Here is a 26668-nt window from a genome sequence, read left to right as displayed (position 1 = left end):
TCAGTAATCTAGGAAGAAAGTTAAACATTTGATAGTGTGAAAGAAAAAAGCACATTAGTTTTTTTCCCAAATATTACATTGTTTTGTGTTATATTATTCACTCAAAACAATGTAATATTTGTTGGAAAAATTAAATAATTCCTGGGTCGGGGTGAACTCACCCAAACAAAAAGCCTTAGACTAGAAATTAGAAGGCCTGAATTCTCAGTATAGTTCTTCCAATGGTTAATTAATCACATGATCTTAACCATTCATAACCTCTTCAAGGCCACATCCCTGTAAGTATAATGATAATGTTTAATTAGATGATCTTAACTGTCCCTCCAGTCCTGGAGTTCTAAGATTCTGTAATTTGTGCAGAAGAAAAAGCATAAGAGAGACAAGTATTATATTTTTCTATAGTATCTGCTTTCCAATAGCTCATTTGTAAAAAGAAAATTACTGAATAAACCCTTTCAGATTATTTTATATAAAAGTTAGACCTTACACAAAAACAAATTGGTTAGATACCAACCTAGAGTTATTTTTATTCCTTTAGTTGAAGATTGAATTCCTGCATTATATAAAAATGACTTTTTGATTATTTTGAAGGATGCATTGTTATGTCAGTTTGAATAAAATGCTTGAAATTTGATTTCCACAGATTTTTCTGTTTCCAACTGTGAGCCATTTCCTGAATACTCTACTAATGCTTTGTATAACAAGTTGCTTCTTTCTCTAGCATTCTACTTTTTTATGTCTACTGCTGGGAATATAATCAAGACTTTTATTTAATTTCAATGGTATTCCAAGCATATATGTCAAATTTATGCAAAACAACACTTCAAACAATTGAAATACTGATCATACTCAATGCAGAGCTAATGAAGTTTATTTTTTCATTATTTTAAAATTAAATATATTTCCCTCATATGAAAATTGTTGGCTGGGCATAATTGAAATGAAAATTGTTGGCCCACGCCTGTAATCCCAGCACTTTGGGAGGTCAAGATGGGCGGATCACAAGGTCAGGAGTTCAAGACCATCCTGGCCAACATGGTGAAACCCTGTCTCTACTAAAATACAAAAAATAAATAAATAAAATTAGCCAGGTATGGTCATGTGCACCTGTAGTCCTAGCTACTTGGGAGGCTGAGGCAGGGAATTGCTTGAACCTGGGCAGTGGAGGTTGCAGTGAGCTGAGATTCCCCTACTGCACTCCAGCTTGGCAACAGAGCAAGACTTTGTCAAAAAAAAAAAAAAAATGTTGTTTTTTACTCATTGACATGTAAAGCACACTTACGAAATATTATCCTATCAAAATTAGGATAATATTGATAGTGTGTGTGTATATATAATTTATTTATTTATTTATTTATTTATTGAGATAGAGACTTGCTCTGTCACCCAGGCTGGAATGCAGTGGCACGACCTTGGCTCATTACAACCTTTACTTCCTGGGTTCAAGTGAGTCTCCTGCCTCAGCCTCCAAGGTAGCTGAAACTACGAGTGTGCACCAACACACCCAGCTAATTTTTGTATTTTTAATAGAGATGGGGTTTCATCATATTGGCCAGGCTGGTCTTAAACTCCTGACCTCAGTTGATCCACCCACCTTGGGCTTCCAAAATGCTGAAATTACAGGCGTGAGCCACCACGCCTAGCCTAAGAGTATATTTTAGAGATGTCTTTTCATCGCTAGAAACATTATGAACCATTATTCTTATTTAATGTAGCTTAGGCAAATTCAGAAAGTGTTGTCCTTATCAGAAAAGCCTTTGCAGGTTATTTGACCCTCAAGTTGTATGCTGCATTGTTGTTATTTTCTATCTCAAAAGTTAGCACCACTGAGTTGGAAGTTTTAGTATACTCAGAAAAGGTTAATTGTCATCAGTGTTAAGTATACGATGAAAAGAAACATATTGATCCATAAGCTTTTAAGTTCCGTGGAATACCGGGCACATAGCAGTTGTGCTTATTGGATACTGGGGAATTAAATAGAATTTTAACTTAATATGCCTCCGTGTGCTAAAGAGATGTTTTATTACAAAGTATCCCTTTTAATAAACAGTTAATATTATGTACAAAGTAATTTATTTCTGCTTTTCCAAATTTCCTTCAAAGCCATGGGGGAAAAAAAAGTGAAAATATTTTTTTAAAAAAACAACCCAGCAAGATATTTATCTTAACATTCTTACTAATATTTAAACTTAACATTATTACTACATTTCAAAAAAAATATCCTATTCTACTAGTTATTGTCATTGTTTTTGGATCTATAATACTTAAAAGCTCTGCCATAAAAATAAAGTATATTTACTCTTCTTGGAGTTCTTGGTAACTTTATTTATTTTGTTAATTTTAAACTTTTGCAAATGGCAGGTTTTTCTCAAGCATTGGGGAAAAGGAATGCAGTTTGTGGCAGTAATCTTTTTTTGGCCAAATCTTCATTCTGCCATTTTGATTGAAACATATGCAGTTATAAATTGAATGCTTAAAAGCAAATGTGGTCCCTGCATTATCAAAGATTTGATAACTTTGGAAAATGTGCTAGATAGGGCAACTTAGAGTGGAAATGCTGAACGTGTACACCTGCTTGGAGAAATTATATTGTGTATGAACACTGGTTACCTAATGAAAATTGATTTTGTTTTTATGACAGACATTTACATAAGCACAGGGCCTAATGAGACCCAAACAGCTGTCAGTCACTGACTTCATAAACAAATCAACACCTAATGAGTGAATGAGTTTCGGAATAATTGGGTAAATATAATTACAGGAACACTGAAGGTGGAAAATACAATTTAGTCAGCCTTCATTTACCTTGATTCCTCAGGTAACCTAACTATAAAGAGACGATTCAATAGTGTTTTATTTCAGTCTTCAAGTTATTTGGGAAGGAAAAATCAAAAGAGTCAAGTTTTGTTGCTTTGGGGAAGCCCGAGAGTTTGAATTTTAAATGCAAGTCAGGTTCATTTCATGACCCACACAGCAGTATTTCTGCTTTCAGACTCAGTCCGAAGTGGACAAGATTTTCTTCCTAAGATTACTTAGTTTTGAGAGGGAGAGAAAGAAAAAAAAATAGCAATTTAAATATTTGTATTGAGAGATACAATCTGTCGATAGCAGTGATGCTGCTGCAGATAAGCGACTTTGCACCTGATCTGCTCACGTGTGACAGCTGGAGGTTGCTCACACAACTAATTTTTTTTTCTCAATAAAAATGAAGCCAATGTTCAATCTCTTTTTTCTGCCTTTTCTCTTAATCAACATCTGCACATTAAAGTGTGGATTGTGATTTGAAATGGAATAGTCCACTTGAAGCTCTGTGTCCTAAGGAAATATTATGTTTTTTAAAGTTCATAAGATGCATGTAAGGATTAATTTACTTTGGAAAACAATTTAGAATGTGTCTGCATGTGACTGTTTAGAAGCGTAAACTACGTAACCTAAGACAAGTTTCTGAAACCCTCCCCCCCGGCCATTTTCGCGTTTGGAAGTAATAAAATCTCAAATTAATGGATGCCACAGGTTTTTTATAGGCATGTAGCTGTGAAGAAAATAAATTGTCACTTGGTCAACACATCACCAGAGGAGAGAGCTGGAAGGGATCTTAGAAATTAGTTTGCCCAAACCTTTTATTTGAGAAGTGAGGAACTATAAACCCCTGAAGGCTTAAATTTCTCACTAAAGGTCACACAGCTGCTAAGTTGCAGAGCCAGGGTCCCGGGGGCCTTGTCCCCCACCTACTAGTACATTCTTCATTCCGTTACCTACAAAAGTCATAAACAAGCTGCCTTTTACTGACCTGTTCATGCACTCATTGACTTACTCTTTTAGCACACTTTTTTTGAGCACCTACTTTATTCTGTTCCTGTGGAAACTATGGAGACTAAAGATATCCCTATCCCCAAAGAGCTCACAACCTAGCCACCCATGACTGAGGACTTGACTCAGATTAAAATCTATCTTGAAAGAGTAAATTTCCTTTTTAGGATGACATGGTGCATATGTCTCATTTACTTCCATTCTCTGGCACTCTTCTGCTCTAAGATAATGAATCCACTTTTAAAGGAGGCTTTTCTAAAAACTGTTTCTTAGTGGGGCCATGAAAATCTTGATGGCTGTTTGATTACAAATATAAATTGATTGCCATAGAGGAAGTGGTGCCTCTGTCCCATTGTATGTTCCGTGATGAGCACTGATACGCAGCAAAAGGGATGCACCTCAGTGAATCCTGGAATTATCCTACTGGGAATGAAAATACAACCTATTAGTCACGGATCATTGATAAAACAAACGATAAAGGCTTAGTCTGAATTTTAGCAGTCGGTTAGGTACTTAGGGAGTACTTAATATGTGGATAATTGACACAATAGACTTTAATGGATCATTAAGATCAAGGATATCTGTATATAGTGTTTGGCAAAGGTTCCTTCAGTGGAATTGAGCTTACACAATAATTTTGCAAATCATGTTTTGTTTGTTTGTATCATTTAGCGCTTTGACCAAAAGAACTAACCACAGGTCCCTGAAAATTCCTACAGGTGAAAAATATGCTATAATTATTTTTTAAATGTTTTACAGCAGTCAATGATGACACCTTCTTGACATTACTCTCAAAATATTCACTTCTCTGGACTTTATAACTAGCTTCAGTGAATTAAGGTCCCAAGTGTTTCTGTCTGTGTAATGACCTGTTAAATTTTCATCCCCACTTAAATCAGCTTATCCATGAAACTCAGGCAAGTTAGTGTTTCAGAAATAAATATAATTTAGTGTCCAGATACTACTCTTCTTTGTAATATAGTACATTGTGGTATGTCCCCTCGACCCCAAAACAGTACCCCCAAACAAAACTTTTGTTTTACTAACTAGCTGAAAGTCTTCTAATAACTACTGTATTTATTGTAAGAAATTCTGTTACTCTTACTCTATTATAAGAAATTCTATAAGTCTAAGGTTAAATATCTTACATTTTTGTCTGTAAAAGATAGCCTTTTATAGACCAGGTGCGATGGCTCACGCCTGTAATTCCAGCACTTTGGGAGTCTGAGGCAGGAAAATCACTTGAACCTGGGAGGCAGAAGTTGTAATGAGCTGAGATTGCGCCACTGCAGTCTAGCCTGGGAAACAGAGCGAGACTCCATCTCCAAAAAAAAGAAAAAAAAGATAGGCTCAGTTTAGTAGATAAGTAGATGTCTTTACTTTTTAATTTTGTTTCTTAGTACTTTTCTTTTTCTAACAACAAATCTTTGCAACCAACATAATCTGATAATGCATTTTTCTCTAAAACATCTCAAATTAAGATCAAATTGCATTCAATAGACAGATTTCTCTTTAACTTTCTTTCATGATAGAATTGTTGCATTCCATAATAATAAAGTGGAAATTAAAGAAAAATGTTGCCAGCTAAACTCAAGTTCCAGAAAGTTAGTGAGCTGAAAGATTTTGGACTCTGACATTCTTTGCCAATGTCACTGCCTTTCAGGTGAAACACTGTTTTTGTTATTATACCTTGTTTCTAGGTCCAGTGCCACCCGCTTCCGTTGGAGCCAGAGCTATTACACAGCTCAAGACGAGTGGGCTTTGGACAGCATTTACATTGGGCAGCAGTGCCCCAACATGTGCAGTGGGCATGGCTCATGCGATCATGGCATGTGCAGGTACGTGCACCAGAAAGCCCAATGGGGTCCATGCTTCTCAAGATTTGTGGCTGGAGGATACTACAGCAATTGCCATCAGAGTGATCTGGTTAGACCGATAAATAATGAAATAGCCAAAAGAGACAAGTCATCCTTTCTGTTATTATTTTAGATATAAAAAATATTGTTACATTAAAATAAGTATAAAACTATATATTTTAAACCTCAAACTCTAACCTAAAGACAAGGCTTCCTGGGCTTCAACTTCAGAGTTTATTAAAAGAGGCTTGCCATTGTTTCGCTTTTCATTCCCTGAGAGTCTTAGAGCACTAGTCAAACCCGGCTGCGTGCTCTGTCACACCACTTCACCATAAGTTCAAGGTTCTATACATGAGGAGATGGTGATTATTGCTAATGAGGACAGAGCAACACCCTTGAATACCTAAAGACTCTGAAAGAGGCATAGTTTAATGAGAAAAAGGAGCTATAAAATTTGGCCTGTGTTACATGTTGGTTGAACAGACACTTACAGACATTTGTATGTGACCTTTTAAGGCTGTAGGGAAATCCCACTATCCCTCACCCCACCCCACCCCCCAACACACACACATAAGCACACACACCAATGTTCTCCATAAATACTTTATGCCCAAATTCTACGCTTATAGCATTATTTCTTTTAAGAAAAGATTCCATCAGTTTTAACAGGAGTATGAAAAACTGAAGATTGTTCCTACCACATACCCAGGTTAACGCTGCAGGGAAAAATCTAGTGCGAATGATAAGACCTGAGCAAAAGTAAGACATGGGAAATAGTTGAGGTCAGGGGGCCACTGCATTGTCAGGTGGGCCTGTAAGTTATCTACTCAGCCCTGCTCTCTCACAGGTGTGACCAGGGATACCAAGGCACTGAATGCCACCCAGAAGCTGCCCTTCCTTCCACAATTATGTCAGATTTTGAGAACCAGAATGGTTGGGAGTCTGACTGGCAAGAAGTTATTGGGGGAGAAATTGTAAAACCAGAACAAGGATGTGGTGTCATCTCCTCCGGATCATCTCTGTACTTCAGCAAGGTATGACCAACAGCTGGGATAAGTCATCGGGGCAATGGCCAGTTTAATATGGGACTCTGAACTCCAAATGTACAAATGTGAAATGGTTTTATTGTTGCCCATGTTCCTTAGTTTTGACTGGGCTTTGTCAAATTCCTATTCCTTAGCTACATCTTGGGAAATTCGTGTGTGTGTGTGTGTGTGTGTGTGTGTGTGTGTGTGTGTGTGTGTGTGTGTATTTTATTGTTTTTAGTTACTAAAAATCAGGTTAAGCCAGTTTAAAACTTCTACTCTCTTGTACCTGTTCTAAATACAATTGCTTTCCTTTCCTCCACTTCCAACCAGGCTTGTGTCTGAAGAAGTTTGAGTAGGGAAAGCTCTTGATCTTTTCTCACCCTGGTCTTTGGCAGGTGTGTCAGTGTGAGGCCTGAGAGCGAGAAGGGGATGAGCTTACAGGTTAAGGGCAGCAACTCTGGAGCCAGATTGCCTGTTTCCATTTTATTTGACCACTTCCTGGTTCTGTGATTTTTGAAGCACGTTATTTAACCTCCTGGTGACTTAGCTTCCCCAGCTGTAAAGCAAGGACATGGAGTATCTACCTCATGAGAGTTAATATGTAGATTAAGTGAGTTAATATTGGTAAATCATGTAGAACAGTTCATAACATATAGGAAGCCCTTCTTCAAATGTTTATTAAATCTGACAATCCATTGATTTTAGGAATATGATTAGAAGGAGAAATAGCAGTGAGAGTCGGTGTATGTAGAGCTGTTCCTCTCTAGGAACAGCTGTCTGGGGTGGGCAGACATCTCAGGTCCTATTCTGGCTTTGTTTGGTGGCTGCTGGTGGCATCTACTGATATGGGACTCTGAATGAAAGTTTTTCTTATAGTAGTCAGCTTTTCCAGTGGTAGTACCAGATTAGGCATGCAGATTGCTAGAAACCAACTAGGGACTGAGGTGCCAACCAGAATCACTAAAATTGATGCTCTTGGAATACCACCCCAACCTGTGTGGCTTGGTTAGGGATGGGATAAGGGTAACCATGTTTTTCTCCTCCCTCACTACAGTCTAAGCAGGACATTCTCTTTCTCTCTCCTCCAGTCTATGTCCTTCTATAGCCTTGAAAGGGACTAAAAGGAGAGCAGGTCTGGTCTCCTACCTGAGCAACATGTCTAACCCTAACTGTTAGCAGCTGTCTGTAGAATGTGCTTAATATCGCTTTGTTCAAGCAGGTAATATAGCCACCAATTCTGAGGCAACTGGAGGTGTCCCACTTTACATCGTGTAACAAGTAGACAGGTGATATGCCACAGGGATGATATGTTGCAGAATCTGTTCAGGCAGAAATCCAGGATGTGTTAATTTATGCAAATACAAAAATAGCTACAGGTTTTGTTTTAATGCAGGTGAAGAACAAAGAAATAGCAAGTAAATGAGGGAAAATTATAGAAAATCAAGGAAGGAGTCCATTCAACAGTATTTCCTATCCATTGACATTGAGGGTCCTCCCGGATTATTGTTAAAGATAATAGTCACTCACTTATCAAAATGCATTGCACGTATCTGGACCCCCTGTATAATTGTTCCGAAATGGAAAGGTTGTGCTTCCTATAAGCATCAATTTTAAAACAAGATTGTGAATCTTTTACCAATATGTACTCAGACACTCCAGTGAGCAAACACACACACACACGCCCACACAAACACACACACACACGCACATTTTAACATGTAAAAGGTTACATATCAATATTTCTTCCACTTAATTCAAGATGATCTCTGAAGTCAGACGATCTGGGCTCCAAAATTTATTGATTGGTTCACCTTGCAAAGTTATGACAACTCTCTGTATCTCAGGTTTCTTGACTGAAAAGTGAATATTGAGAGGAATACGTGAGTTGATGCAGGTAAAGAGTAAAGAATAGTGTTAGGAATGCAGAACAAGATCATATGTGTTAGGTATCATAACTACATTTGATGAGAATAAATTCCAAATTTGTCTTATTGAATATTTTCACATTTGTGCCCTGCAACTAACTAAAAATCATCATTTCAAAAGTAAAATTATTCTCTGCCCCTTCCAGTTCTGCTTTCCCCCTAAATTTTTGTCAAAATATCCCTGCTTTATTTTTTTTCTGTTGATTCATTCAGAACTGTTTTGAATTCTCAGTAAGAGGAACTATCTTAAGTTTTAAAAAGGGAGAAATTTGATTCATAGAAGGAAAACACAAGGAGGGCTTAAATGGGACTGGCATGAGAGAGATCTGTAACCAATAACTCAGATGCTCACAGAACTTTCCACTTAAGAGTATACATCATTCTAATGTAAAGACACATGCACACGTATGTTCATTGCAGCACTGTTTACAATAGCAAAGACCTGGAACCAACCCAAATGCCCATCGATGATAGACTGGACAAGGAAAATTTGGCACATATACACCATGGAATACTATGCAGCCATAAAAAAGGATGAGTTTGTATCCTTTGTAGGGACATGGATGAATCTAGAAACCATCATTCTCAGCAAACTGACACAAGAACAGAAAATCAAACACTGCATATTCTCACTGATAGGCGGGTGTTGAACAATGAGAACACATGGACACAGGGAGAGGAGCATCACACTGGGGTCTGTTTTGGGGGTTTAGGGAGGTCGGGGAGGGATAACATGGGGAGAAATGCCAGATATAAGTGATGGGGGGATGGAGGCAGCAAACCACATTGCCATGTATGTACCTATCCAACAGTCCTGTATGATCTGCACATGTACCCCAGAACCTAAAATACAATTAAAAATATATTTAAAAAAAAAAAAAGAGTAGTCCCAGCTGTCACTATCAGAACGGAACCATAGCCACAGAGCTTTCCAACCTGCTCTGTAGGAGAAAAACAGGGAAGGCTCCTATGGCCAATCACAGTGTCCTGGGAGAAATGATGTGCTATGATTGTGTAGCCAGATTCATGCACTCCCTTGTTTGGTGACAAGGTGGATAAATAGTCTGGCAGCCTCCACCAGCAAGCATGTTGAAGTGAAGGGGCAATAACCCAAAGGAAGGGTTCCTTAGACCATTTGCATACCAGCCTAGATCATATTATCTAAAACTTATTTCCAGCCAGATGTGGTGGTTCATGCCTGTAATTCTAGCACTTTGTGAGGCTGAGGTGGAGTATCCCTTGAAGCCAGGAGTTTAAGAGCAGCCCAAGCAACATGGCAAGAGCCTGTCCCTAAAACAGTAAAATAAAATTAGCCAGGCATCGTGGGACATGCCTGTTCTCTAAACTACTCAGGAGAATGAGGCAGAAGGATCGCTTAAGCCTAGGAGTTTGAGGTTGCGGTGAGCTATGATCACACCTTTACACTCCAGCCTGGATGACAGCACGACCCCGTCTCAAATACATGAATAATACATACATACATACTTCCATTCTTTCCCCATCCGATCACAAATATTCAAGATGGTCTCCAATACTTCTGCCCTAACTACATAACTTAAATTCGTTTTCTAGGCACGAGCCCTTTGCTCCAGCTATGAAGCTCTTCTCACCATCCAAGCTTTTGCCACTGCCTACTATTATACCTTCCATCTTCTCTACATTCACATAAAATTTTCGGTGTTCTGTCCAAATCCCACTGCCTCCCTGGAGCTTTCTGGAGCTCTGGAAAACTGTACTTCTGTCTTTTCTTAGAATTCCTCTCTGATTTTTACATATAAAGATCATATTTTAATTTTTATCCTCACAATACCAAGCAGAATGCAGAGTCCCACATACTGTGCCAAACTCTGGCTAAGGTGTGCAGCCTAGATGCATATCATGCACTAGACATTTATAAATCAATACATACTCTTGAGACTAAATAGATTGGAAAATTAATATGTGGTCATATGACCAAATGAGACTTGAAAAGAAATCAGGACTGGTTCTGCAGCCCTCAGTTGCTATTCCTGTCTCTGCCAGAAGTCTGTGAATTCTTTCATGTTTGTTTTTATAGCACATGGTGTTCTGCCTGCTATAATTGTTGAAGAAAGAACTAAACATATGAATGAAAAAAAATTAAGAAAGAAAATTGGGAAACAATAAAAGATTCTAAAGAAATGATTATTTTCAAGTAAATAGAATTGCTTTCTAGTGACATTTTTATTAATTTAAAAAGGCTTTAATGGAAATCAAAAAGTAATTAGTCATGAAATGTTTTGGAGGTTTTGTTGTAAAGGTTCTAGACTCTGAAAGCTTACCTGTTAAAACTTGTTTTTTGTTATCTGAACCCTTAAAGCAATTCATTTTAACCTAGAATTTGAGGGGCAATTGGAGGTGATTTTCCATACACCAGGAATGGTACAATATTACTACTCCAGTACATATACCCACACACACACATACACACACACACACACACACACACACACATTACATGTGTATATGTGTGCATATACACATAAATACATCTATCAGAGTGTAACAAAACCTGCAAAGCATATGTTACATCAAATTCTGAATTCTGGCAAAAACTTTGCCATGAGCCATTTCCTTTTTTTTTTTTTTTTTCCTTCCTTTAAAACAATGTTCAGCATTTCAGGTCACCAAACAAAAGAAAATGATTTGTGCTATTCTCTAGGAAAAAACATTTTCAGTGCCAAACTAAGCATTTGTGTGATACTTCCCATCATTTGCAAAAATCCCACAAAACATTCTTTCAAAACCTCTGTAGACCAACACCGTAGTCTCCTCCTGGGAAAACAACACTGCTCTGAGTTTCACAGCACAGCAATCATTCCAGCCAACTAATTGTGATAATTGGATTCTTATAATTCTCCTCACCTTAGGTCTTTATCCTTCTGGCTCATTTCCACATGCCAAGTTTTTCATAGGAGTTTGCTGGATTGGAATTAACGTGCTAGGTTCTTTCGTTTTTCTTCCAAAAATCATTCTTCCTGTAATGATCCTGAGGCTTGAAAATGCTAGGATCTCTGAGGTGTTTCTCACAATATTCCAAATCAACAACAGGAAAAATTAAAAGACACATGTAACAACTTAAAAATGCGGATAACTTACAAGATTTCCTCAAATACATACCTAAAATTGAGATTTCCAAAGAATGAGTTTCTGTCTCTGAATTAACTTCAGTTCTTGTTTTGCTAGCACCCTTATTTATTTTGAAAACTCTTAATTGGCTATAGACCTATCAGTAGCTGTATAGTCTTTTAATTAGCCCGAGGTGTTACCCCTGTGACTTCTAATAACTGAAACCCTTTATTAATTAACTTAGTGGATTAGAGTTTAAATCGCAAGTGTGAGAGCCACTTTTCTCTAATACTACGTATACCATCTCAGGTTTTTCACCAGACTTTTAATTGAACTTCCTGGGGGATCTCAGAGACCAGCTCAGAGAAATCCATGGATGAACTTTGGACAAATCTGTTTAGGTAGAAGAATCTCATAAGCAAAGCCTTCTTCAGCCCCATTAGCTGAAATCATTTTGAACAACAGGAACAATGACAAACCTTGTTACTTTCTATCTGGCACCTCGCCACAGGGCTGTGACCTGCAGGGGACTCACTAAGCAAAAGATTATTTAAATAAAATGTTGCAACCACTAAACAGTCTGTGTCTTAAAAGTATTACTGGATTTGAGGAAATTTGTAACACTTTTAAGACACAGACCACTTAGTGGTTGCAACATTTTATTTAAATGATCTCTCCTAACCTCTGAGAGAGAGAAGGGAGACAAGAATCCTGAGAGATTCTATTCAATGACTCTTTATTTTCTTCTTTGAGACAGAGTCTCATTCTGTCACCCAAGCTGGAGTGCAGTGGCCTGATCTCAGCTCACTGCAACCTCCATCTCCAGGTTCAAATGATTCTCCTGCCTCAGCCTCCTGAATAGCTGAGATGACAGGCGCATGCCTAGCTAATTTTTGTATTTTTAATAGAGCCAGGGTTTCACCATGTTGGCCAGGCTGGTCTCAAACTCCTGATGTCAGGTGATCCGCCCGCCTCAGCCTCCCAAAGTGCTGGGATTATAGGCATGGGATTATGCCCAGCCTCAAGTACTCTTTCTTTTTGTCAAGACATTTCTATCTTGCCTGGTCTACTTTAATTCCCACAGGACAGGAGGGTCAGGGGCATATCTCTGGAGAGGATATTCCTTCAGGAAAGTATGCCATGTACTGGCAAGTTCCATGCAACATGTTATTTCATCTGATTGTCACAACACCATATGAGGAAGGTAGTATTATCCATATTGAACCTTTGAGGAAGATAAAAGCTCAGAAAGGTCACACAGCTAGTGATCAGTGTGAATAATGGGCTGAGGTTCAAACCCAGCTCCAACAGATTTCAAAGTATATCATCTTTCACCTCCATTGTTTTGCCTAGAGGAGAGATGAAAGTAAGGATTGGGAGTGTTTTAAGTAAAATTAATTTTGCTTTAAAAAAAAAAACTTTCTAGTATTCTTTGGTATAACTAGCAATTCCCAAGGGCCACTCATAACCCAGTCCCGGAATCAGTAATGAAGACAGTAAGCAAAGGTATCCAGCAACAGTTACCATAGTCAGATCAGAAACAACTAAATGGCATAATTCACCTCTCTCCACAGTAAATGGGGACAATACCATTTCCACATAGGGCTAAGATGTCTATGTGAATTTGAAACTGAAACAACAAAAGGCCAAAGAACTTCCAAGATTATTGAATTTGATTCTTCTGCTTTTCTGAAAGGCTGGGAAAAGACAGTTGGTGAGCTGGGACCTGGATACTTCTTGGGTGGACTTTGTTCAGTTCTACATCCAGATAGGCGGAGAGAGTGCTTCATGCAACAAGCCTGACAGCAGAGAGGAGGGCGTCCTCCTTCAGTACAGCAACAACGGGGGCATCCAGTGGCACCTGCTAGCAGAGATGTACTTTTCAGACTTCAGCAAACCCAGGTAACTACCTATCTGATGGGCCTCCCAGTAGTTTCCAGGAATGATAAAGATTAAATCATTGTTGATATGTTTCCAAAATGTTAACTGCTGCCAAAATAGACAAACCCATACATATTTAACATGAATGATACTTCAGTATATATGAAGATTTTATTTCACCTCAGTGACTGGACAGAAAGCATTTGTATTCATGTTTGAATTTTTAAAGATTTTGAAGAAATCGTGACTAGAAGAAAAGCAAGGTAAGTAAACACTGTTTACTCAAAGAAACCACAGGGTATGGGGATGGTCCAAGCTCATTTTCCCATTTTCAGACTTGGTTTGATTGTTTTTAATGCACATGATTGTTTTTAATGCACACACAAAGTATGCTTAGCTCTTCGATTTAACAGTAAAATGGATTTTTAAAAATTTTTTCACATGCCTGCACCCAGGGCTATCCCTAAACAGTGTGTAAGTAAATATGGAGAGCTCAGATTTTCTAAAAGTTTTGCCCTGGCCTATTGCTATCTTAATTTTGATGTATGGGGAATATATGTACTAAAATGTCTTAGGCAATGACCATTGAAGAGTTTGGGGAAAAGACTCATGTTTAATACATATAAATACATATGAATACCTGGCCCAGGCGATGTATTTATGTGTGTTTAAATTTAGTTCTTTTGCAATTATGTAGTATTTTGAAATTCTGTATTCTGTATTTATATTTTATGTATTATTAAAGTCTATTCAATGATACTATTTTAGAATACTCCTTTTTATAATCTCTGTATTTTCATTTTAACAAAAAATGTTTTTTATATGTTGACTACTATCAAGCTTTAACATATGGATCTTGTCCCTGTTGTCATTTTACAAATGAGCCTTGTTTATTGAAAAAAATTATTTAAGAATATGTAAACCCTGTTCTTAGAAATTTCTTAGAAATTAAATATGTTTTGAACATATTACTTAAAACACCTATTGTGTAGATTGAAGGTTGAAAAGCTTGACATTTTAAAGTGTTAGGTCATTAAAGGTGACATAACTTTCCATGAAAAACATAAGTAGACATGCAAACAGACCAACAAAAAGCATTTCTTCGAAGGGATTTAGGGGAGAAGGAGAAACCAGAAAAGAGGCAACCGGATGAAACAAGAGATACAACATCAAGGAGAAGGTTAGGAATGGTGGGTGGGAGATAAAGCCTTGTGAGATTCTCCTAGATTCTGTATAGTAGAGAGGCAATTGATAATGGTGCCAAACTGGCTTAAACAACTGTTTAAAATAACTCAATTTATTTTTTCCAGTATGTCAACCTGGAATTATTGAGAGTTCAGTAAGGTGACTAGGTAACTTTACAAGTAAATAAAAATTAAATGGCTTCCTCAAATTCTAGAATTATTTTAATTAATTTATTTATTTATTTTGATATGGGATTTCACTCTGTCGCCCAGGCTGAAGTGCAGAGGTACGATTGCAGCTCACTGCAACCTCTGCCTCCAGGGTTTTCAAGTGATCCTCCCACCTCAGCTCCCCTGAGTAGCTTGGAATACAGGCACGTACCACCATGATTGACTAGTTTTTTGTGGTTTTGGTAGAGACGGGGTTTCGCTATGTTGCCCAGGCTGATCTCGAATGCCTGAGCTCAAGCAATCCACCTGCCTCAGCCTCCCAAGTTCTGGGATTACAGGCATGAGTCAGTATGCCCAGGCCCAGAAATATTTATTTTTAACAGAAGTCATTAACCCAAACTCAATAAATCTGTGAATCACATCAAACACTATGCAAAGTATTTTATTTACAGTACTTTTTATGAAAGGTCAGATAATTTCACCAGATTCCAAAAGAGTTTTGCAACACTAAAATGGCTTTAAAAAACTCTGAGTTAAAAGACATGAGGAAAAGACCCCATTCATACTAGGAAATAGATAAATAAATATAATAAATAACTTAAACAATACTGAGTGAAGAAAATCACAAAACTTTAAAACTTCTTTCAAAGATATAAAACAAAAACTGGAAAATAATACGCATCCTTGGTTAGCAAAACTGAATGTTGTGATATGAAGATATATCTTAATTTATGTTTAATGCAATTTCAATTAAAATCCTAGTGATATTTTTTGGGGGAACATTATATCTAGAAATATAAGCCAGCAAAGATAGCTTAAATATGGAGAACGGGGGAATAAAGGAATGTCTTAGGTGATAATAAAGGCTATAGAATTAAAATGAAATGATTGATAATGGTACACAAATAGAACAAACAGTGAAGCCAAGTAGATGACCCAGAAATTGACTCAGATGCATGTAAGAACTTACATATGAAAAAAGTGACATAGCAACTATCAATGAGAAAAAAAAAAGTGGTTATTTAAATCAAGTATAGTTAGAAAGAAATGGGTAGGCACTTGGAGGAAAATATCAACTTATTTTGTCACTTTACATCATCAAAAGCTATTAAAGATTAAGATTTAAACAGGTAATAGGTTACTATCTGATCTTGGAGAAAGATCTAAGCTTTCTTAATACAAATTCAATGGAATAATTCACAATGAAAAGGACTCTTTACCTAGAAATATACCATATGCAAGTGTAAAACTACATACACATGTAAAAATATATGTCAAGGAAAAGAAGGAAAATAAATCGAGAAAACCTTTGCAACCAATATGAGAAATAGAGGCTCTGCAAAGAACTTATACAAATTATCAAGAAAAGCACTAAGGTCCCAGTGGAAAATGGGTAAAATGGATAAGTAGATATTACAAAATAGGAAGCATAGATGTTTAACAAAACATGAATAACAGTCAAACTCCATCACTTTAAAAGATGCCATTTTTAACAGTCAAGTGGTCATTTTTTTAATAACACAAAGTGCTGTCTTCCTATCGGAACAGCAGAACAAATCTCACATTATCCTGCAAACTGTTATAATGCTTCCAGAAAGGAATTTCTAAAAATCAAGAGCTTTAACCATGACCTGTTTATTTGACTAGGTAATTCTATTTCTAGGAATCTTCCCTAAAGAAATAAACTGAAGTGTAGATAAAGCTTTATGCATAAAAATTTTTATCACAGAATTGTTTATAATCAGGAAAAGTGAAATAAATAATACCATGTCTTTGTGATGAGAAATTATATACACAAAATTATCTTAAAAATAATTTTACTAACATGAGAATGTACTTATGATGTAATGTTAAGTTTTAAAATGCAGGTCACCAAATTATACATATAATGCCTTGCCTATATAAAAGATTACAAGCTGTGATGAGAAATATCAAAATGTTATTAACAAAAGCCAACCCTATGCAGATTTTAGACGATTTATGTTTTATTTTTAATGCTTTTTTATGTTTTTCCACAATGAGAAAGAATTACTTTGAAAAAAACGTTAAATGTTATCTTAATGTGATAACATTAAACAGTTTTTTTCTTGATATTTCTTTAAAAAGTTATGACCATTGTCGTGGTAGTCAAAAGATATAGTTCAATGAATCAAACTCAGTTGAAATATTCTCCCTCTTCTCCAAAAGATACAATTCCAAATGAAATAGACATGACCAGGACAGAACTTGCTTACGGGGTTAAACCTCAAGTCTAATCTGTCCAAACTTCTAAGCTTTTGAAAAATACTGAACTCAAACCAAACAAAACTCTCTTGTTGTTATCCTTGTTATTTTAATAGCTGCTTTAAAAAAAAGAAAAAGAAAAAGAAAAAAAGCACAGCTTTTCTTTTCCCAACCATAAATGACTTACTTTTATTCAGATTTGTCTATCTGGAGCTTCCAGCTGCTGCCAAGACCCCTTGCACCAGGTTCCGATGGTGGCAGCCGGTGTTCTCGGGGGAGGACTATGACCAGTGGGCAGTTGATGACATCATCATTCTATCTGAGAAACAGAAGCAGATCATCCCAGTTATCAATCCAACTTTACCTCAGGTATTCTCCTGTGTCTGAACTCCAAAAAGACAGATAATTATAAAAGTGAATGGCATAAAGAACTCATTTCCTTAAGGATTTAGGGCTTGACACTGAGTGTATAACTTAGGTTTAAGGGTTTGTACTTAATTACTTGTTATATCTTATGCTACTACTGCACAGATAATTTAGATGTAAAAAAAAAAAAAAAGACTGAAGTCTGGTTAAATCTTCAAGCAAAATTGTTAGTGTGTTTATAAAATGATTAGATACACAGTGGTAAAATACTTTCAGTTGTTGAATCACCAGGAGAAAAAGTTAATAGCAATTAAAAAAAAAAGAGATTCTTCTGTATTTTCCTAGAAATGCAAATGGTACATGGCCCAGCATGTCATGAAATGAAAATTCTTTTCTTGTTTTCAAAGCTGTCAAATTGCCTTTTTGTGTTATTTGTATTGTTTCTATTAGAACTTTTATGAGAAGCCAGCTTTTGATTACCCTATGAATCAAATGAGTGTGTGGTTGATGTTGGCTAATGAAGGAATGCTTAAAAATGAAACCTTCTGTGCTGCCACACCATCAGCAATGATATTTGGAAGATCAGATGGAGATCGATTTGCAGTAACTCGAGATTTGACCCTGAAGCCTGGATATGTGCTACAGTTCAAGGTATTTATGCACAAGCTTCTTTCCAGAGCAAGTTAAGGAGTAAAACATCTTCCAGATGTATAAGTGGAATGCACAAAAACACAAATTTTTCATATTCTATTCAGGAAGGGACTCACCTGTACGAAAGCTCAACAGTGTTAGAATTGCAAAGCTTTTCAGCTCTACTCATAAGGAAAGCAGCTTATTAGTTTTTAAGGAGTCCCAAAAGTTGTGGGTGTACCATTTCTTCAAGTACTTGAGGAACTCTACCAGAATTAACAATAAAATTGACTTTTAAGACTTCAATTTGATTGTGACTTAATGAATCTCAAGCTTCTAAATGATGTTGGATAAGTTCTCCTTTTCATCTTCCTAGTGGTATTTGAACTTAACAAGGTATTTTGTGCTTTTGCTGTATTATTTTAAAACAAAATATCCCACTTAAATTCATAAATGTTTACTCCAGTCATCATTGTTCTCTTAAAAGCTTCTTGTTTTTCAGCTCTGTGACAACATATCAACATGTATAGGAAGTATTTACTTTGACAAGGTCTTGTTTCAGAATCTTAAACAACATTTCATTGTGTTTATAATAAAATCCCATAGGTGACTTCCAGGGTTGAAAGTAATGCAGTTTTAATGAGCTAGCACAACTACATGGTCCTTACATAATGGCAGGATGCAGATGCTAAATAATTTACAAATGGAATTATTAAAGAGATCAGATGTTTATAGGCAGCTCTTCAAATATAATTTCCACAGGTCTGTAAACAAGGAAGTTAGTCATAAATAATATGATTAGTAAAATGTTACCCTTCTTTGTTTAGATTCTGATGCTAAACTACAATGGAAAAAGTATCAAAACAGTATATGAACCTGTATTCATTTGTTGATAATACCTAAAGTAGTAACAACGTAATGTTAATAGCAAATATATTCCAGAATACTACGCTTTTCATCTGACACCTTTTCTATTTAGTTAATCGCAAACCATGGTAGTGTAGGTATTGAAGTCTGCAAGGTAATGTTCTGCAGTTTTAAAAATCTAAATTTAAAAAATAGTGTTAAATATTTCAAGTACTTAAACAATAAGCAGGAATGCATACTGCTTAAGAAAAAATCTTAATTCTCTACCATTTGACCAGCAATTCCATTATTGGGTATATACCCAAAGAAGTATAAATCATTTTACTATAAAGACACATACATGTGTAGGTTCATCACAACACTATTGACAATAGCAATGACATGGAATCCACCTAAATACCAATCTGTGGTAGACTGGATAAAGAAAATGTGCTATATATACACCGTGGAATACTACACAGCCATAAAAAGGGATGAAATCATTACCTTTATAGCAACACAAATGGAGCTGGAGGCCCTTATCCTAGGCAGACTAATAAAGGAACAGAAAAACAGGTTACCACATGCTCTCACTTATAAGTGGGAACTAAACAAATGAGAACACATGGATACCTAGAGGGGAACAACAGACACTGGAGCCTACTTGAGGATGGAACCTAGGAGAAGGGAGAGGATCAAAAAACTACCTGTCGGGTAGTATGCTTATTACCTGGGTGTAAAAATAATCTGTACAGCAAACTCCCAAGACACACAGTTTACCTACAAAACAAACCTGCACATGTACCTGTGAACCTAAAATAAAAGCTAATTTAAAAAAGAAAAATCTTAATTCTCATATCACACAAGCAGAAAGCTATTAATTTGTGATTATTTAGTAATAGGTATAGAATATAGATCATTCAGGGATTGATAATTAATGTATATTTGAAACCTGCATACAAGAATTTTTGGTGCCATTTGTACAAAAATAAACAGTACTGGTGCATTTTGTTTGTAACTGCTTGCTGTGTGATAAACACTAGCTAGTACTGGGACTATAGAAGTGAAAAATGTGACCCACATGAATACCTGTTAACAAACCTGCATGTTCTGCGTATATATCCCATAACTTAAATTAAAATTAAAATTAAAAAAAAAAGAAAAATGTGACCCTAGCTTTCAAGGAGCTTAGAAACTACAGAAGGAGGCAGAAAAGTGAACAGTCACAATACAGTCCTAAGAATGCTGCAGTCTAAGTTGGCTGTAGGTGCTGTAGGAATACTCTGCATGGTGCCTGACATGTTTCAGGCACTCAAAAAAAATATCTGTTAGTTGAATAAATGGATGGATGGTTGAATGGATGAATGGGTGGGTGGAGAGATGGATGGGTGGTTGGATGGATGAATGGATGGACGGATGTATGTATTCAAATTGGAAGTCTCTGGAAATGCAGAGACTTAACCCGCTGAAGAATGGAGGGTCAGGAATTCCAGTTAAAGAGAACAAAATGAGCAAATACATGAAAATGCACAGAAGTGCAAATGAGAAAAGAGGCAAGTCTAACTTTGAGGGCTGTGGAGTATGTGCAGCAGAAGTGAGAGACAAAGCTCATCCTGGTGGGCATTATGTTCTACGCTAAGTCACTTGGACATTATCCCAAGAGCAATGAGTCATGGAAGATTTTTAACCCATCAAATGCCAGAATCAGACCCGTGTTTTAGAAGAATCATTCAGCTCCAGTATGGATGTTGACCTAATAGGAGAAGAAACCAGAATCAGCAAGTATATTCATTCCTTCATTCACCAAATACTTATAAAGTCTCTATATTCTAGGCACATTTCTAGACTATGAAAATTATCACAAACAAAGAGTATGAAATAGGATATTGGAAGATGATTACCATTTTTTAAAAGGTTGTCAGGTTGTTTTCACTAATAAAATGACACACTTAAGCCACAACCTATAGAAAGTAAAGGAAGGCCGGGCACGGTGGCTCACGCTTGTAATCCCAGCACTTCGGGAGGCCGAGGCGGGTGGATCACGAGGTCAAGAGATCGAGACCATCCTGGTCACATGGTGAAACCCCGTCTCTACTAAAAATACAAAAATTAGCTGGGCATGGTGGCGCACGCCTGTAGTCCCAGCTACTCAGGAGGCTGAGGCAGGAGAATTGCTTGAACCCAGGAGACGGAGGTTGCGGTGAGCCGAGATCGCGCCATTGCACTCCAGCCTGGGTAACAAGAGCGAAACTCCATCTCAAAAAAAAAAAAGAAGAAAGTAAAGGAGTGAGTCATGCAGTTTTGTGGAAAAGATTATTCCAGGCACAAGCAACAAAAAGGACCAACACCTTGAGGTGGGAGTGTTCTTGGAAATGTTCTGGAAACCACAATGATGCCACTGTGACCATAGCAGAGAAACTGAGCAAGGTTGAGACAGTGAAAAAAAAAAAAAAGTAGCGTCAAACTTTGACTTCAGTTATGAATAAAATGGCTAGCAGAAAGGTGACACATTCTGACTTAGGCTTTTACAGAATCATTGCTCTGGTAACTGTGCAGCATCGAGGGCAGAAAGGGTTTATTTTAGGACGGCGGATGAAGAGAACTGGCTTGGGCATATGGAGTTAGGGGTGCTGATGGGCTGCTGAAGTGGAAATGAAAAGGAATTGGTAATGTACATTTGTCCAGAAAGCAGAAGAGAAGTCATATCTGTTATTCAAAGTACAGGTATTGAAAAAAAACATGAAGTTATGATTGTAAATGAGATTAAGAAGCATGCATATGGTAAAATAAGAAAGACCGAATCATAGAAACCAACACTTGAAAGGTAGGCTAAATTGTCAATAAGAAACAAATGGTTAACAATGTTAAAAGCAATAGAAGAATCAAGTAAAATAAGGTTTAAATTTTCCCTTTGCATTTAGTGAGATGGACATTTTCCTTGGTAATTTCCCTGGGGCAGCAGCAGCAAAAGTCAGATTGCAATGGACTTTTAAATGTTGAGTAAAGAGGGCTACACAGTGAATATGACCTTTCTCTCAATTTGTTTAGCCGTGTAGTTAGAGGCAGACCAAAAATCAGGCAGAATTTTTATCTTCTTTTGTTTTGTTTTTAAAGGTAGGAGAGACTTAAGCATATGTGTCTGATCCATGGAAGGTAACCAAGTGAATATTTGTTAAAGATATGCCTAAATCCCAAATGGAAAGTTTAAAATAAATTGTATATTTAATATAGCTGGCAGTATGTCTACACTGCCCCATTACCTGATTTCTAAAACACAAACTTGCGACAGAACTTACAGTTCCAGCAACTTGTCTATGTTGGACACAACGGTAATCATGGCAAATTTAAGACAAAAAGTTAGCTAGGTTTGCCCAATGTGGTTGCTCCCATCACATACCAACCAAAGGCCATTTTTACTATTGAGTAATGCAGTAAAAGGAATTTGTGTTAGAAGAGTTTAAACATGCATCTGAGAGAGTTAAGTCTTTAATTATATTCTTGCTGTTTTATTGTATAGAGTTGGATAAATCATGCACAATAAAATTTCTACTAGCCAAATAGTAAATTCTCTGAGAGATGCTTTCTAGCTCTAAGTATGGAAATAAAGAAGATACTAAATCTTCTTTTTAAAAACTAGGTAAAGGTACCTTACAGTCACAAGGATTAACTGGTTGACCTCCTGATCCCTGGCTCAATATTATTAGCCCATGACACGACATTTATTTCATTGTCATATTATGTTCTTTTCATTCCTTATTTCCGTTTTCCTTCTATAAAATCAGACTATTCTTATTTAATAAAGTCTTATACAACAAAATCATATGGTGGCTCTAGCCAACAAATGAAATAAGATGTGAATAGGCAATTCATATGAGATGGCATGTAATTTAATAAACATGAGAAAAAGAGTTTGACATTTGTAATTATGAAGAATGTAATAAAATTCATTTATACATTTATTAATTTGGAAATAAACTGTCTTAAACTATAATACCTAATGCATAAACTGATTCATTTGGACTCAACAGATACAAAATGAACACATGTAACTAGAAAATTTTAAGTGTTTCTGCATTTTGACTCGATAACGCTACTCTCAGGAATTTATCTGGTGATGACAAATCAACCAAAGAAGAAAGGTATATTCTCTGTAGTGTTATATATAATAGAATGTGGAGGAAAGCTCCACATGTGTAATAACTTCAACTCTACAACCAAAATATAAGCTTCCCTATAAAGATCAGAAGAGAAAATAGAAAAGTAAGGACAGTTATGCTAGGCCAGTGGGATTTAGGTTGCATTTTTACAATTTTTAAATGATATTAATCCTATGACAACCCTCTACACAAGTACAGAGAGCCATAGCAGTTTTATTTCTGGATTATGTTGCTTATTTGATGGTGTGACAAACACTTAGCTCTTTCATCTAAGTTGATACTGATTTTTAATGAGCTTTGGCAAGAAAACAGAAGAAAGATACTCATTCCACTGAAAACTTCCTATACTGAAGAAGACAGCTGCTTCTCCCTCTTATGGTTCCCTGTTTGTACCCTCTAAGGACGGAGGAAAAAAGCAGTTTCTTGGCATATCTTTTGTCTGGGACTCAAGAGCCACAGGCACTGTGCTTCTCTTTTCTCTCCTATAATCCCAAGAAATCTACAAAATGAGTTCTGCTTTCTAGTAAAAAGTACCTCTTGTTTGCTTAAACAAAGAATTCCAGAATCTGTTGAAGGGTCTTGGTTGAGACTAAGCTGCACAGTTCGTATCACTGTAAATTCAATGCAGACCCATCGGAAGGTACCCTGGATGCTGTAGCACCTAATTTGTTGAGTGATGACTTAGAACCAAAATCTTGTATAATTCTTGTCCTTCCTTTTAACAGCTAAACATAGGATGTGCCAGTCAATTCAGCAATACTGCTCCAGTTCTTCTTCAGTACTCTCATGATGCTGGTATGTCCTGGTTTCTGGTGAAAGAAGGCTGTTTCCCAGCTTCCGCAGGCAAAGGATGTGAAGGAAACTCCAGAGAACTAAGTGAGCCCACAATGTATCACACAGGGGACTTTGAAGAATGGACAAGAATCACCATTGTTATTCCAAGGTCTCTTGCATCCAGGTAAAGTATTCATTCTTAAGGGGGTTGGGCCGTTAAGAAAGACAATCCCAAAAGCTATAACCCTAAATGTTAAAAATCCTGAAAGATCAAAATCCTGAATATATAATTCTGGAAAAAAATAATTTTAAAAATTCTTTTTTATTATTATTATACTTTAAGTTCTCAGGTACATGTACAGGTTGTGCAGGATTGTAACATAGGTATACACATGCCATTGTGGTTTGCTGCATCCATCCCCCTGTCACCTACATTAGGTATTTCTCCTAATGTTATCCCTCCCCAATCTTACCACCCCCTGCCATCCTTCCCCTAGGCCCCCCACCCCCAAACAGGCCCCAGTGTGTGATGTTCCCCTCCCTGTGTCCATGTGTTCTCATTGTTCAACACTTATGAATAAGAACATACGGTGTTTGGTTTTATATTCTTGTGTCAGTTTGCTGAAAATGATGGTTCCCGGATTCATCCATGTCCCTGCAAAGAACATGAACTCATCCTTTTTATGGCTGCATAGTATTCCATGGTGTATATGTGCCACATTTTCTTTATACAGCCTATCATTGATGGGTATTTGGGTTGGTTCCAAGTCTTTGCTATTGTAAACAGTGCTGCAATGTGCAATGAACATATGTGTGCATGTGTCTTTATAATAGAATGATTCATAATATTTTGTGTATATACCCAGTAATGGGATTGCTGAGTCAAATGGTATTTCTATTTCTAGATCCTTGAGGAATCATCACACTGTCTTCCACAATGGTTGAACTAATTTACACTCCCACCAACAGTGTAAAAGCATTCCTATTTCTCCACATCCTTTAAAAACATTTATTTATATTTTAAAAGGGGATTTATTTGAGAAACATAACAGCATGATAACTTCATAGGCCACTTTACACAATACTTATTTTTGCAAGCATAAACATTCAGATATACTAAAGGCAGTTGCATTCGTTAAATATTTATGAGCAGACAAAACATATTCATAAAGAAATAGATCACCCAGCACTTTGGGAGGCCAAGGCAGGTGGATCACAAGTGCAGGAGTTTGAGACCCACCTGGCCAACATAGTGCAACCCTGTCTCTCTTAAAATCTCAAAAATTAGCCAGGCATGGTGGCAGGTGCCTGTAATCCCAGCTACTCGGGAGGTTAAGGCAGGAGAATCACTTGAACCCAGGAGGCAGAGGTTGCAGTGAGCCAAGATCGCACCATTGCACTCCAGCCGGCCGACAGTCAGAGACTCCATCTCAAAAAAAAAAGAAAGAAAGAAATAGATCAAAAAGCAAAATGTATAAATGTATATCACTATGGTTGATAATTGTTTGCACTCAGCTTTATAAATGTGGCCATCTGAAATACTGACACACTATCTAACTCTCTTGATGAGATTGATCAAAAGCCTTGGGGGGTCACCACCACATATGCAGTCACCCAAAAAACTTGAGACCTGAAGAAATTTTATCCTTCACAAAAGCAGATGTATGAAAAAGACATCTCTTCCTTTATTGAGGCAGTTTCTCAACATTTTCGGATATACCCACAATGTTTACACACCACATCAACATTGGAATAATGCACTTTTGTGGAGTCAAATTTGAAAAAAAAAATGCATGAAACAAATTATAACTCTGTAAAAGTCCCTACATAATTTACACATCTCATGTTGGAAATGATGTGAAGATATAGCACATCAAATATATAGCATAGCTAATTGGCACAGTGTGGGAAGGGCAGAAGTCATGTGACTGGATCATTTGGCAGGGAAGATTATTGTATGATACTTGTATTTTTGGAGATTTATTGTATTGTTTTCACTTCTATGATCTTCAAAACACTCACTACACTTCTGTTTGGAGAGTGGTTGTAATCTATAAAGTTTGTAGGGATATGCTGTCTGTTTGAAAGACTGGTTATTGCTCAGCCATTGCAATTAAGCAATTTTCTGCTTTCATAGCACCAATAATAACTAGCTTTTACCCTTTTGAATGTTTTATTTTTACAGATTTGTGGAATACCTATGAATTATGTTACATGTACATAATGCATACTGATCGTGTCAGGATATTTAACGTGTTCAGCTCTCGAGTACAATATACTTTTGTTAAGTATAGTCACCCATCTCTGCTATCAAACATTGAATTTATTCCTTCTATCTTGCTGTATGTTTGTACCCTTTAACCCGCTTCTGTTCACCTTCCTCCCTCCCTCCCTTGGTGCCCTTCCTAGTCTCTGTTATCTGTCTTTCCACTCTCTACCTCCATGTGATCTAATATTTTAGCTCCCATGGGGCTATGTAATATTTGTCTTTTTGACCCTAGCTTATTTCACATGAAATGTATTCCAGTTCCATCCACGTTGCTGCAAATTACATTTTCATTCTTCTCTATGGCCAAATAGTATTTCATTGTGTATAGCCATTCATCTGTTGATTAACATTTAGGTTGATTCCATATCTTAGCTATTGTGAACAGTTCTGCAATAAACATGAAAATGCAGGTATTCCTTTGATACGTTGATTTCTTTTTTTTTTTTTTTTTTTTTTTTTTT

The 26668-nt window shown here is 36.7% G+C and overlaps 1 protein-coding gene across 1 annotated transcript in view; it reads left to right on the top strand.

Annotated features, from left to right (window-relative positions):
- RELN (reelin) overlaps positions 1 to 26668 on the top strand; it is a 288489-nt gene that overhangs the window by 143575 nt on the left and 118246 nt on the right. Inside the window, exons 19-24 of the mRNA XM_017523146.1 lie at positions 5511 to 5648; positions 6514 to 6700; positions 13403 to 13608; positions 17363 to 17534; positions 17982 to 18182; positions 23890 to 24122. Of these exons, the coding sequence (XP_017378635.1) occupies positions 5511 to 5648; positions 6514 to 6700; positions 13403 to 13608; positions 17363 to 17534; positions 17982 to 18182; positions 23890 to 24122 (1137 nt within the window). The remainder of the gene's footprint in view (positions 1 to 5510; positions 5649 to 6513; positions 6701 to 13402; positions 13609 to 17362; positions 17535 to 17981; positions 18183 to 23889; positions 24123 to 26668) is intronic.

This window comes from Cebus imitator, unplaced genomic scaffold, assembly GCF_001604975.1.
Source record: "Cebus imitator isolate Cc_AM_T3 unplaced genomic scaffold, Cebus_imitator-1.0 Scaffold26, whole genome shotgun sequence".
NCBI lineage: Eukaryota > Metazoa > Chordata > Mammalia > Primates > Cebidae > Cebus > Cebus imitator.
Note: the sequence above shows the minus strand (reverse complement) of the source record. Positions and strands in the feature narration are given on the sequence as shown.